At 39.4% G+C, this 14,552-nt stretch overlaps 1 protein-coding gene across 1 annotated transcript in view; it reads right to left on the reverse strand.

Moving 5' to 3' along the window:
* Positions 1–617: 617 nt before the first annotated feature.
* Positions 618–14,552, reverse strand: part of rapgef2b (Rap guanine nucleotide exchange factor 2b) — a 552,839-nt gene continuing 538,904 nt past the window's right edge. Inside the window, exon 29 of the mRNA XM_041188696.1 lies at positions 618–2,305. Within this exon, the coding sequence (XP_041044630.1) occupies positions 2,280–2,305 (26 nt within the window). The 3' untranslated portion in view covers positions 618–2,279. The remainder of the gene's footprint in view (positions 2,306–14,552) is intronic.

The raw sequence follows: 14,552 nt of genomic DNA on the forward strand, positions 1-14,552 counted from the left end.
GTCCATAAACTGTCTAAACTTCCTTATGGATTGGGTAGAAAATGCATTAGTTGTGCTATTATAAATAGAAATCATTTGATAAATGACCTTGTAGTTTTGAATCTGATCATTTCTCTCTAATGGATCTTGTTTGGAAATATTTGCCAAGGTGCTATGCTTCTTCCTTCAGAGCACAGCTTACCTGTTCTTTCCCTTAATCTGCTAGACATACCATGATGTGGGAGCAGCAGTAATGGCTGTCACCACTCAGATTTAGGATTCCCTTTAATCAACATTGTACTGTGGGCAACAAGCAGAAACTAGGCGCCAGGTGCCTAAACTTTGAAAAGATATACTCGTTATTGAGACCGCTAGTAACCCCCTCGTTCATTTCAAATAATGGGACTTTTTAGTACCTGATTGGATCATTTTCGAATGACATTTCCCCCACTCTCTAATATTTTTGTAGCTAATAAATAAAAGTAATGTCCCTATGATTTTTGTCACAGTGTTGCTCTTAAGATTAATCCTTTGATTCCTGGAAATTCCAAGACAATCCTGGAGAGTTGACAACCATATGTCCTGTATCCTATGTCCCAATAAGAATGGTTACAAACTTCCATAAATAAATACCAGCATTTCTCAATTATATTTATTCCCAGCTCTGTATAAACTGGATGTAGAGGCATAAACGTAGTACATTTCTACCATTTCTCAACAAAAATATAACCATTATGTACAATTATTGTATTAAAAATACAAAAGGGATACAGACTCCACCAATTGTCTTTCTAAAAGACATACAGGTACAAGTAGTATCAAAAGTATGAGGAAATCACCAGTTAATCATACATTTTGCACTTAACATCACAGATTTGTTGAAATGAGATTAGCAGTTCTATGTTCTACAATTACAGTTAGGTTTATATTATTTGTGCAACTCTTCAATATAACTATGATTTATTTTTGTCTGCCTATACGCACACAATGTCCATTGACTGTATATTGAAACTGGCAAATTATGCATAATACAGTTACATTACTAATGCATAACTGACATATGAAGTATCTGCAAACATATAGGGCCTGACTATGATTATTTTATGACAGTTAAATAAAGCACTGATGCTTTAAATACAGTGAAAACACTGCAGTCTTCAATTGAAACTAAGTTTACCTACTGATCAATATGATCAGCTGAGCTCAGTGGAAAACAAAAATACGAAAAACAAAAACCAAGAGTAGCCATTTCTCACATTTGAGTGCTACTCAGATTGGCAGCCTTCACCACTGGGTGCCTGTAGAATGACAACAAAAATGCTGTTGCCAGCTCAGTAACTTGAAGGTTTAAATAGCAGCAGAGGGTGGTTTGCTTTGAAGTTTCAGTCTTCATTATAGACATGCAGTGATACGCCAAGTAGCACGAAATAACTTAATTTCCTTGTACATACTGCAGATTACAAAGGCTAAACCACATACTGAAGTATTTAGAAAGGAAATTAAGGCTTTTCTTTAAAAAAAAAAGTAGCGTTGGTGACCCTATCATCAAGAGGAGGGCTTTATAATTTTTGACAAAGGGAAGAACTAGCCAGCATAATTCTGGGATACAGAGTGCCATCCACTGCAATGCCATACAGTTCAATTATTTAAAATACTATCTCATAAACCCTACAAAAAATATAAGTTATAAGTGTAAATAATACTGTAATTGTGGAGAAATAGCATTTTTTGCTCTCTAAAGCAGTATTTAATCAAAAAATGACAACATAAATTAAAAATCTATCTGGAGCTCTGTGCCCAAAAATGAATAAAACATGTTCAAAAATTAGCTGAAATACTGTACAAAAAACATTAGCATGATTTGTTTCTTGTTAAAAACTTCATTTTTTTGTTTAAATGACTGTGTGCTAACATGGCTAAAAAGTCCAGCAAAAGAATGTAAAAAGTTCTAGACTGATGAAAAGAAAGCACCAAGAGCAACTCCATAGTGAACATAACAAAACCCAAACTCTTGTGCACTCATGGTGGGTAGTAACAGGAATTGTTTGTAGAGTGAGCTCTGTGCATTTAAAGCAACACAGTTCCAAAGTGCCAGGACAGTTTCTTCACAGTATTCCACATGCGGGGGTAAAAGACCCATGCTGCTTTAAGGCAGGGAAGGAGGCAAGTGGCATCAGGAATTTCATTCAAGAGATTTCCATGGTTCCTACATCTGGATGGTCTGTTGTGCTGTCCAAAATGTAGCTTGCAGTATCACGAAGCAACAAAAACAAAAAAAAAAAGCAGGAAGTGAACTCTGGTCAGACTGCAGAAACTTGCTCATCTTCTGTTAAGGCAAAATTAAATAAAAAATCAAATTAAAATTCTGATAGATAAAATTAAAAGTACACACATCAACAATAGTAAAAACAAGTTACCACATCCGTCCCCATGATTTTCTGAGGCACATATTTTCAAGTTCACTCGAAACCTTCTGGGTAGGGAGCATAGGTAAAAAAAAAAAAGTGGCTATTCATTCTAGTCCTCTTAAGTAGTTTTTGGCAAGGATTGTGATAATATTTCAGAAACAGAATAGTCTAGAAATTCACCTAACAACTGCAATGGCAACAAAATACCAGAATCCAATAGGAGAAAAAAAACAACTTTAAGTTAACATGTGTGTTTTAGACGATGAACCCATCATTCCATTTGCGTTGACCAATACTTCTGACAGTAATAACAAATTTTAGTCAATACTGAGGTGGAATACTGTTCCTAAAAGGTAACAAGAGGAGTTAGATTACCCACCTTACAAGTCTTCTTTCTTTGATTATAAGTATTCTTCACATATAAGAATAAGTAACGGATGAAGAAAACTAGGAGAACAATAGTCTTCCTCTCCACCCCACCAATAAAGACTGAGAAACATGACAAAATGTTGAGATTTACAGTACCAAGGACTGCAGCAAAAGCCATAAAAAACATGCAAAAACAGAGCAACTAGGTACTCGTGTTAAATATTTAAATGTGATTTCCTTAGATTTAATAATTCTTTAAAAACAGAAAGTAGGATCACCCCTTGTAAAAATAAAGTTTAAGAAATAAATATAGGTGCTGAAGCTTACCAAACTCTTCATGAACCCTAAATGGCAACTTAAGGATCAAGAGAAGTATGTTAAAATGCTGGGATGTGCTACAGCTAGAATAAGTTTCTACTTAGGCTTTCTCTAATTTTTCAGCAGATCATTCAGGTCTTGACCTTACTAGCAAAGGGCCAGGATTAAGCATCAGAGATTTCCTTCGAGCTTCTTCCATTCCACCACTGTAACTTTGGGAAGAGCTCCACTTCCACTAGGTTAAGTTGCAGTGACAGTGTGGGGAAGGCTCAGTGAAAATTTTTGCAAATGCTATACTCCTGGTTCTTTGAACCAACTTTAATGGGTTGTGTAATGTTGTAAAATCCCTTTGCAACTATTAAATCACCTATAGTTGGCTTCTCAGCAAAAGCTGGTGACATACAATACAGAGTTCTAATCATGTTTTGAAGATAGACACTAGATGTGTCTAACAATCATAAGAAAGTATGTATTTTATGAATAAGACTGGTTCAGGTTGGGGGTGCTTAAGCTTTGATAACAGGAAAGAAACATTCCTAGGAGAAAAACTCATACTGTGTCAGAAAGGGAAATAATATAAATGTTATTTTGGGGTGGTTTTATGGGTGTTGATTTTATAATACTTATCATTGGTTGCCTGGGCTTACCCTAGTGATATGTGGAGAATAACTAGAGCAAACAATTTAAAACTGTTATGGGAAAATTAAAAATGCTAAAATAGAACACCATAAGAATTTAGTGAAGAAAACTTAAAATCTCCAGGCAGACATGGCTGCTAAGCATATTAAGAGATGGCGATTACCAGATGAAAATTGCACAGCCTTGAGAGTCAGACTAGAGACACAAGAAAGGACATAAGTTAGATTAGGTGTACTCCCCTCTCACATAGGGAAGGGGCAGATGATTTTAGCTTAGATATGGGAAGACATACAATGGACAAGGAGGGCTTTGATGAAACACAAGCAATCTTGGATTGTGAGAACCAAGGTCTTTGTATACGTGTTTTAATTTTGACTGGAAAATATAATTATGTATACACCCTCTAGAATAATTGGTTAGCAAAATCACATGTCTATGTACTCAATAGGATAGTTTTAACATGGGACCAGTGTGTCGGTTACCGATTGGATATATTCAAATATACTCAAATGTATTGTGATAAGGCAAAGTACAAAAGTAGTGAAACGTAATCAATCTGGGAGCTGGGTCTTCATTCTTAGGAATTATTGCGGCTCCCTTGCATATGCTTGAATAAAACCGGTTAAAGGAAGCCTGAGTCTCTATGGTCGCTATGTGATCGGGGATTGTAACTTCTCCTCTTCAACTGGCCTATGTGGTACTTGCAGGATTGGAGGGAATACCCTCTTCAAAAACTTTGGACTGATTTGTTCCAAAAAGATTGTATGGCTGTAATATACTTATGTAACAAAGACAGTATTGAGTGCAAATCCAGAATTCAACATGTACTATAATATCAGAACCAAAATGTGATATTAATATATTGATAGGACAGATTTTTATGTAGCAGTAAAAACAAAATCACCGGGCAGAATTTTAAGGTCACCTATGCAGCTGGGTTTGCAGGTGGGCAGGGCGGGGGGTGCATTTCCACTGTCTTCACATTCACCCCAAACTTTCTGGATTTTTATGGTGGGACAGGTGAGGCCTACGCCGGTCCACCCATCTTTTCCCTAATTGAGGCCCTTAAGTGACCAATTAATGACCACTTAAGGGTCATTTTCCTCCTGGCCTCAATTTTTGAGGCTGATGGAGAAATTTAGGGGCAGAGGGAAACCCAGCAAGTCATGCTGCTTGGGCCTCCGGCAGGAAGGGGATGCTTCCCTCCATGGCGTCCTTTCTACATCGTGTGCCCCCCCCCCCAAATAAAGGTTTGCCCCGACGGGTGCTCCCTCCATCCTTTTCCACCCTGGCCTCTCCATCAATACCCCCCACTCCTCTCTCCCTGGTCCTCAGCTCCCTACCCCGCTGTGAGACCACTCATACTTACCAGTCCTGGATTCCCAGACTTTGAATATGGGATCTGCTTGTAGTCCCAGTCCTGGCCAGAGCTTCTACTGGCACTGCTGGGACTACCAAGCTGCTGACCAATAAGAACAGCTGACAGCTCTCTGAGGCAGGTCTTCCTTCTGAATTGAAGCCAGTATTGGTGGAGATGAGTTCCCAGCCAACTCTGATGTGGTGAGGCAGTTTCCTGCCCTGCCATCTAAAAAAGCCTGCCCACCACGCTAAAATTATGCTAAATTGATGCTAATGCCAAGAAAAGTATTACCTTAACTATATGATGTCAATAGTTCAATCCAAGACATGTATTCAAAAAAAATTCATACCTGTATTTTTCCCTTCATATTTTTTGATGAGTTATTTTGCTTAAGATGAGGCATGTTTATCCCAAGACATGGAACACTTAAGTGCTCAACTCCAGTATGAAGCAGTCTCAAATTAGAAACACAGAAGTTCGTGGCACAGAAGGGGATTATTTGTCCCATATATCACTGACTACTTTTTTTTAAGAGCAATCCTGTACTAATTTCTATCCTGGAATTACCCATCTCTATTTCAAATAGTTAGACAATTTTCTCTTAAAAGATGCAATGGTCTCTGCTCCAATGACTCTCTGTGGTATTCCATGCTCCAACTAATCTCTGTGGAAGGAATTTTCCCAAACCTCACTCCTTACTCTGAGACAGTAACAATTTTAAATTAAAAGAGGCCTGTCTGCCTCTTGTGCCAGTGAAAATAGTCCCACATCTCAAGATTCTCCTCGCAACTAGTTTCTGTTGTTAACATCATCTTGTTAAGTGATGCTGTTTGCATCCTTCAATGCCTTTTCTATAATGGAGCATCTAAAACTGTACACAGTATTCTAACTGGAGCCTTACCAATGGTTTATACAAATTTGTTAGTTCTTTTCTCATACTCCATATCTCTGTTAATAAAATGCTATTGCTTTTTTTTTATGGCTTTATCTACTTGAACTATTTTTCAGCTCCTTAATGGGAATTGAGTTTTTTTTTCTTCTGTTAAACCTAATTCTGGTTTTAATAATGCTTCTCACACCAGTGTTTGGATAAAGCTTAACATTTCTTTTATAAGTAGCGCTGTAATGAATTGAAAGATAATGTTTTCAATATCTGTTCTGTTCATTTGTGTCTCTGTGGAAGACATTCACCACTCAACAGTATCTCTGAGATCAATAGCAACACAGCTATTTGATTCATAAGCTTTGATCTAATAAAAATCTGCCAATCACAGTTCTGAAAATTAAGCCAACATACCCAGTCTTTTGTGAGAACAGAATTCCTAACTTAGAGTAGCTGTTGTGTGAAAAAATGCTTCCTCATTTCGGCTGAATGTTCTAGCTCCAATTTTAAAATTGCGCCTACTGTTATGTTTAGTGCTACTCATTTATTAATTTAATGTTCAATAAATCTGACTAGTACTATAGTTTACAGGCTAATCCAAACTGCCATCCACAAACTTATTCAAACCAGTTTCTGCTGGTTCCTTTCTTCTTTGCTCACTTATACATTAAGTGAATTTCAACTTCAGTTATTCGAAATTCCTAGACCTGGACTGCTAAATACTATTCCGTTTGGTGGATTTAGACTAATCAATTAGCAGTTTATTAGAATCTCTCAGGAGACTTTAGAAAGGTGAAAATGTCAAGTTTTCAAGCTTTGGATGGGGATGAGAAAAGCCTGTACTGCACCACCAGGTAGATGTGAAGGCATGGCATCAAAATTGATCTAGGCCCATTTTCCAAGCAGAGAATGGGGAGAAAAAAAAAATCGAACCATTTCATATTGGCCTTGGACGACATTCAAGCACTCTGGTTTAGATATGTTGCATCTGTTAATGAGGGACCTAATTCATATTTAAAGACCCCTTCCTGATGAGCCTGTTGCACTCAGGGGTTCCTGTTGTTGTTGCAGATGACAAGAGGTTATTTAATATTCATATGGAGCCAGGAGAAGCAGGAGTGCTCCTCCCAGCTCCACAGGATTTCTGATGGCTGCTACTGGCCCTCACAATGTCTCCTTTTCTTACGACCTACCCAAAGGCTGTTCAGGGAGACACCCAGTCAAACCTGTCCCACCATGACCAGTGAGCTGTTTCTGAAGGCATGAATTGGTCTGCAGCTCACTGCAGTTATCACACCCAAGGCCCAATTTTGCATGAGCTCTGACTCTTCAATGTCCGTTACACAATCCATGTTTCTTTTGGCCTGAAAATGGGCCTGGAACATTTCTAGCTCTACAATACCAACCTAGCAGAAGACAGAGTAGGAAGAATAGGTACTTTAATTAGCAGGTTGTGACTAGTGGCATCCCAGAGTCTAGTTTTAGGGGCCTCAATTATTCACTGTACTTATTAATGGTTGAGATGATGGGCTAGAATATTGCCAATGACACAGAGATATCCAGCATTGTAAGCAATGTAGATGGAAGCAGAAAATTACAAGAAGACATTAATAGATGGAGTAAAAAGGAAAAACTATGGTAAACAGATAACAACAGAGGCAAATGTGAGGTCATCCATTTTGGTCATAAAAAGGGTAGATCACTGATAGGTGCAAAATATGATCAATAAGGCTAATTGAATGCTGTTCAACATATCTAGAGGACTGTAACTCAACAGGTTAGAAATCATACTTCAGCTATACAAAGGCCTGGTTAGACCATTAAACAAAAACAAAAATAGCTGGAAAAACTCAGCAGGTCAGACAGCATCTGTGGAGAGGAACACAATTAACGTTTCGAGTGCAGTGTGCGGTTTTGGGCACCACATTTAGAAAGGATATCTTGGTTTTGGACAGAGCGCAGTGTAGATTTACTAGAAAAACACCTGGGCTCCAGGGTTAAAATTACAAAAGGATTATGTAAACTAGGGTTGCGTTCCCTGGAATTCAGAAGATCAAAAGGTCATTTGATCGAAGTTTTCAAGATATAAAGGGGAACTAATGGGCAAATAGCCAGAAACAATTTCTGATGCAGCAGGGGACTCTAGAACTAGGGGACATAACCTAAAAATTAGAGCCTGGCCTTCCAGGAGTGAAGCATTTCTACATGCAAAGGATAGTAAGAACATAAGAAATAGGAACAGAAGCAGACCACTCGGCCCCTCGAGCCAGATCTGCCATTCAATAAGATCATGGCTGATGATCTTGTGTTTCGATTTCCAAATTCCCATCTAACCCGATTCGCTTGTCTAACAAGAATCTATCTATCTCTGCCTTAAAAATATTCAATGATCCCACCTCCACCACCTTCTGAGGCAGAGAGTTCCAAAGTCGTACAACCCTGAGAAAAAATTTCTTCTCATCTCTGTCCTAAAAGGGTGACCCCTAATTTTAAAACAGTGCCCTCTACTTCTGGACTCACCACAAGAGGAAACATCCTTTCGACGTCTACCTTGTCAAGGCCGTTCAGGATCTTGTATATTTCAATCAAATCACCCCTCACTCTTCTAAACTCCAGTGGAAACAAGCCCAGTCTGTCCAACCTTTCCTCATAAGACCAAACCACTCATTCTAGGTATCAATGTAGCAAACCTCCTTTGAATCGCCTCCAATGTATTTACATCCTTCCTTAAATAAGGAGACCAAAACTGCACACAGTATTCCAGGTGCGGTCTCACCAATGCCCTGTATAACTGAAGCATAACATCCTTACTTTTATGTTCGATCCCTCTCATAATAAAGGGTAGCATTCCATTAGCTTTTTAAATTATTTGCTATACCTGCATACTAACTTTTGGTGACTCATGTAATAGAACACTTAGATCCTTCTGCACCTCAGAATTATGCAGCCATTCTCCATTTAAGTAATACTCTGCTTTTTTGTTCTTCCTGCCAAAGTGAACAACTTCACATTTTCCCACATTAAACTCCATTTGCCAGATCTTTGCCCATTCACTCAACCTATCTATATCCATCTGCAACCTCATGTCCTTTTCACAACATACTTTCCTCACTATCTTTGTGTCATCTGCAAATTTAGCTATCATGACTTCACTCCCCTCATCTGAGTCATTGATGTAAATCGCAAAAAGTTGAGGCCTCAGTACAGACCCCTGTGCGATTCCACTTGTCACATCTTGCCAATCAGAAAAAGACCTATTTATACATACTCTGTTTTCTGCCATCAGTCAATCTCTTATCCATGCTAATATGTTACCCCTACACCATGCGCTTTTACTTTGAATGGCGCCTTATCAAATGTCTTCTGGAAATCCAAGTACAATATGTCTACAGACTCCCCTTTATCCTCTGTGCATGTTACTGCTTCAAAAAACTCCAATCAATTGGTTAAGTATGATTTTCCTTGCGCAAAGCCATGCTAACTCTCCCCGATTGCCTTGAGCTCATCTACGTGCTCAGCTATAACCTCCTTAATGATTGATTGTAGTAATTTCCCCATGACAGACATCAAGCTAACTGGCCTATAGTTTCCAATTTTCTGCCTCACCCCCATCTTGAATAGAGGGGTTATATTTGTTACTTTCCAATCTGATGGAACCTTTCCAGAATCTAGCGAATTTTGGAAAATTAATACCCTGAGCATCAAACACCTCAGTAGCCACCTCTTTTAAGACCCTAGGATGTAATCCATCGGGACCCAGAGACTTGCCAGCTTGCAGTTCCAACAATTTGCTCAGTACCATTTCCCTAGTGGTTTCAATTTCACCAAGTTCTTTTCTCCCGTTCACCTCCTGATTTGCAGCTATCACTGGAATGTTTTTTTGTATCCTCTATAGTGAACACAGAAGGAAAATATTTGTTCATTTCTTCCTCCATTTCCTTATTATCTACAATTAACTCCCCACTGTCACTCTCTAGAGGACCAACACTCACGTTACCTACTCTTTTCCTTTTTAAATACCTGCAGAAACTCTATCCATTTTTACATTTCTAGCTAACTTTCTCTCATACTCTAATTTCTTTCTCCTGATTGACCTTTCAGCCATTCTCTGCCATTTTTTATATTTTATCCAATCACCTGTCCTGCCATTCATCTTTGCTGAGTTGTATACTTTTTCCTTAAGTTTGATTCTTTCCTTAACTTCTTTAGTTAACCACGATGGTGGGTTCTCCCCTTGAGTGTTTCTTTATAGTAGGAATGTACTTATTCTGAATACATATCCCCTTAAATGTCTGCCAATGCTTCTCTATTGATCCGTTCTCTAGCCTAGTTTCCAAGTTCATTTCAGCTAGCTCAACTTACGTCGCCACATAATTGCCCTTATGTAAGTTTAAGATACTAGGCCTAGACCCACTCTTCTCCCTTTCAAACTGGATGTAAAATTCAATCATATTGTGGTTGCTGCTACCTAATGGAGCCTTTACTCTGAGGTCATTCATTAATCCTGTCACATTACACAATACCAAGTCTAATATAACCTGTTCTCTGGTTGGTTCCAGAACATGCTGCTCTAAGAAACTATCTCGAAAGCATTCTAAGAACTCCTCATCCAGGCTACCACTGCCAGTCTGATTTTTCTAGTTTATGTGTAGCTTAAAATCACGCATAATTATTGCCGTCCTTTTATCACAAGCACACAATTGTTTCTCTTGAATACTTTGTCCTACACTGTGGCTACTGTTAGGGGGCCTGTAGACCATTCCCACTAATGACTCCTCCCCCCCCCGCCCACTATTCCTCCATCTCCACCCAAACTGATTCTACATCCTGATCTCCTGAACCAAGGACAACTCTAACTATTGCACCAATGCCATCTATGATTAAAAGTGCTACCCCTCCACCTTTACTTATCTTCCTATTCTTCTCGAATGTCACGTACCCCTCAATATTAAGGACTCAATCTTTGTCATCCTGCAGCCACGTCTCTAATTGCTATCAGATCATATTTATTTACTTCAATGTGGGCCATCAATTAATGTACTTTGTTAGTAATGCTACTTGCATTCAGATAGAGAGCCTTCAGTTTTGTCACCTTGTAACATCTAGTCTTAACTGGTGATGTGTTCTTACGTTTTTTCTCTCCGTCCCTTCCCGCCTTTCTCTGACCCTCATTTCTCATATTACTATTTTGCTCTCCTGTCCAGGCTCTACACACTGAAATGCTAGTTCCACCCAAGCTTGATCCCTCATCCCTCTTGTTTAGTTGAAAACCCTCCCTACTTCCCTAGTTAAACGATTTGCAAGGACACTTGTTCCAGCACGGTTCAGGTGTAAACCGTCCCAAAGGTACAGCCTCCACTTTCCCCAATACTGATGCCAGTACCCCACAAACTGGAACTCACTTCTCCCACACCAGTCTTTGGGCCAAGCATTTGTCTCTCTAATCTTATTTGCCCTATGCCAATTTACACGTGGCTCAGGTACCTTTGAGGTTCTGCTTCTTAATTTGGTACCTTGCTCCTCATAATGACTTTGCAGAACCTCTTTCCTGGTTCTACCTAGAAGTTTGGAACTTTCTTCTACAAATAGCAGATGATGATGGATCAATTGTTAAACTTAATTCTGACATTAGTAATCTCCGGCACCTTTTGGGACTCAGCCCTGCTTTCTTTCTGATTTGACAACAGGAGCTTACTGACAACTTGAATGCCCATCTCCTTGCTATGAAATGGAGCTCCCAAAACTTTGTCATTTTGGTACTCGCCTTGATCATATCCTCCTCTTCTTTGCCATAAATCAGAATCTATTCATAGTCCTACAATGTATCACCAATACTGCTGAAAAAGACATGCTTCTTCACTTTGATAGTACTTGCTATCCTGAGTTTGTTAAGAATTACACTAACAATCAATTTAAGATTATCAGTTGGGCTCACAATGTGGTTCATTTACGCTTGCTAGAAGCTAGATATATTCATACACACGGAGCTGTCCTCTGCAGTCAAAAGAAACATGTCCGGGCATTGTGCTTTTTAAAAATTAAAGGCACAGGGGACAAGAATTCCCTGGTGTATGCTCCATGGCAATGCCTTGAACAATCATAATTTATTTGCCAATCATTCGACACCCTTTTCTCATGCCCCTTTGAAATTTGGCATTCTTGCATTTTTTTGAGGAGTACAAGGTGAAAAGCTTTGACAGCATGTCTCTTTTTCAGAAATACTCAAGTTCTATACTACCAAGTGACTGTCATCAATACCTTTCTTAATATTATTGTACACCTCCTGGTTTGCTAGAGCATATATCCTCAAGGCTCTTTGTCCATTGGTCATTTACTTCACCAAGAATCAAACTAAACTTCAGTCTTTTAATTTTCATCCAAGGTGGGGAAAAGAGGGGCTTAAGAGGAAGGGGCTCTCAGAACCTGTGTGTGGAGGGGTCTTTAATTTTTGTGTGCACGTGTTTTTTAAAAAAAATCTGCAGGCAATTCTGATAATTATGTGCGTGTGGCATTTGTATTTTTGAATACTTGGTTTATCTAAATCTGCCAATCATGAAGCAAATTTTTGCAGTCCTTCATGCTCAGAAAACTTAGACTGCGACAGAGTAGAAATCAAAGTCAGCATTGTGTAAAAGAAAGGAACCAGCAGGAGCTTAATAGGTTAGATAAAAGGAGATCATGGTCCACATGTCCATATTAACATAGAATGATAAAGACCATTTAGCCCATCATGCCTATGCCAGCTCTTTGAAAGTTATCCAATTAATTCTACTTTCCCTATAGCCCTGCAAATATTTCCTCCAAGTATTTTCCGATTTTTCCTTTTGAATGTTATTATTTAAACTGCTTCCACCACCGTTTCAGGCAATGCATTCCAGATCATCATAACTCTGTGTAAAAAAACTCAACTTGTCGCTGGTCCTGTTGTCAATCACTTTCATTTTGCATCCTCTAGTTAACAACTCTTCTGCCACTGGAAACAGTTTTTCTTCATTTACTTTTCTCAAAACAATTCATAACTTTGCACACCAATGAAATAACCACTGAACCTCTCTACTTTGAGGACAAGCCCAGCATCCCTAGTTTTTCATCCCTGGTAATTTTCTAATCAATCTCTTTTGCACCCTCTCTAAGGCCTTAGCATCCTTTCAAGGGAGTGGTACCCAGAATTGGTCCTCATACTTGAGCTGGGGTCTAACCAGTGATTTATAAAAGTTTAGCATAACTTCCAAGCTCCATTCGCTGTTCATAAACCCAAGGATCTCATAAGCTTATTTTTTAAAGCAGCTTCTCAACTTACCATGCCACCTTCAAACATTTGTGACATTCACCCCCACACACCCCCCAGGTCTCTCTATTCCTGCACCTTCCTTAAAATATACAATTTTTATATTGCCTCTCTTGCCCAACTCCATTGTCATTAACATGAGAGCACAAAGATTACATGGATGTTTTTCAGTATTAAATTTCACTTGTAAATATTTCATAGTACTTTGGTTTCACTTCATTCATATGTGCATCATCATTATTTGTTGAGATTAGCTTAGTCAGACTGCTAAATGTACTGGCATGCCTCATGGTTTGCACGATCTGATGGTTATAGAGAAGTTAGGGGCATTTCCTTTATTGTTTCTTCTACAATGTAGTGCTTTTTGCTCACTCTTTACTCTTTTCATGTTGGTGTCCAGTGGCCACTCTGTGGAACATGGCTAGGCTTGCAGGCTCAGCTGCTTCTATGACCTTCTATGCAATCGGTGATCACTCTCAGTGGGGATATTTGAAATGGAGGTGAATTCAAATGCCCTGTAAGGACTTTGCTGGCTAACAACCTGAGATGGATCCATACTTGGTCAGCACTGATACCTCCCATTAGGTGCCTAATTTTCTGTTTTTTTATTAATTCATGGGATGTGGGTATTACTGGTTAGGCCAGCATTTATTGCCTACCTCTAATAACCCTTGAGGTGGTGGTGATGAGCTGCCTTCTTAAACCACTGCAGTCCATAAGGTGTAGGTACATCTATAGTGCTGTTAGGGAGGGAGTTCCAGGATTTTGACCCAGAGACAGTGAAGGAATGGCAATATATTTGCAAGTCAGGATGGTGAGTGGCTTGGAGAGGTACTTCCATTTGTTGTTGGTGTTCCCATGTGTCTGCTGCTCTTGTCTTTCTGGATGGTAGTGGTTGTGGGTTTGGAAAGTGCTGTTGAAGGAGGCTTGGTGAGTTGCTGCAGTGCATCTTGTAGATGGTACACGCTGCTGCCACTGTGCGTCAGTGGTGGAGGGAGTGAATGTTTGTGGATAGGGTGCCAATCTAGTGGGCTGCTTTGTCCATGTCAAGCTTCTTGAGTGTTGATTGACTGTTCCCACCATCCCTCTCCTCACTGCACCCAGGACGCCAGACCCTTTGCACTTTACACCTTCATGCCCCCAACCCCACCCTCTGTCCTCCTCTGGATCCTTCTTTCACTCCTCCATTTCTCGACCCCACTCCACACCCACCTACCCTCACTACTGACTCACTCTTGCTGGTCCCGAGTCTCCATGCAAGATTCCATTCTCCTTCTCCCCTCCATTGTGCCGTAAAAATTAATAAGG

Source organism: Carcharodon carcharias, chromosome 1 (assembly GCF_017639515.1).
Source record: "Carcharodon carcharias isolate sCarCar2 chromosome 1, sCarCar2.pri, whole genome shotgun sequence".
Classification (NCBI taxonomy): domain Eukaryota; kingdom Metazoa; phylum Chordata; class Chondrichthyes; order Lamniformes; family Lamnidae; genus Carcharodon; species Carcharodon carcharias.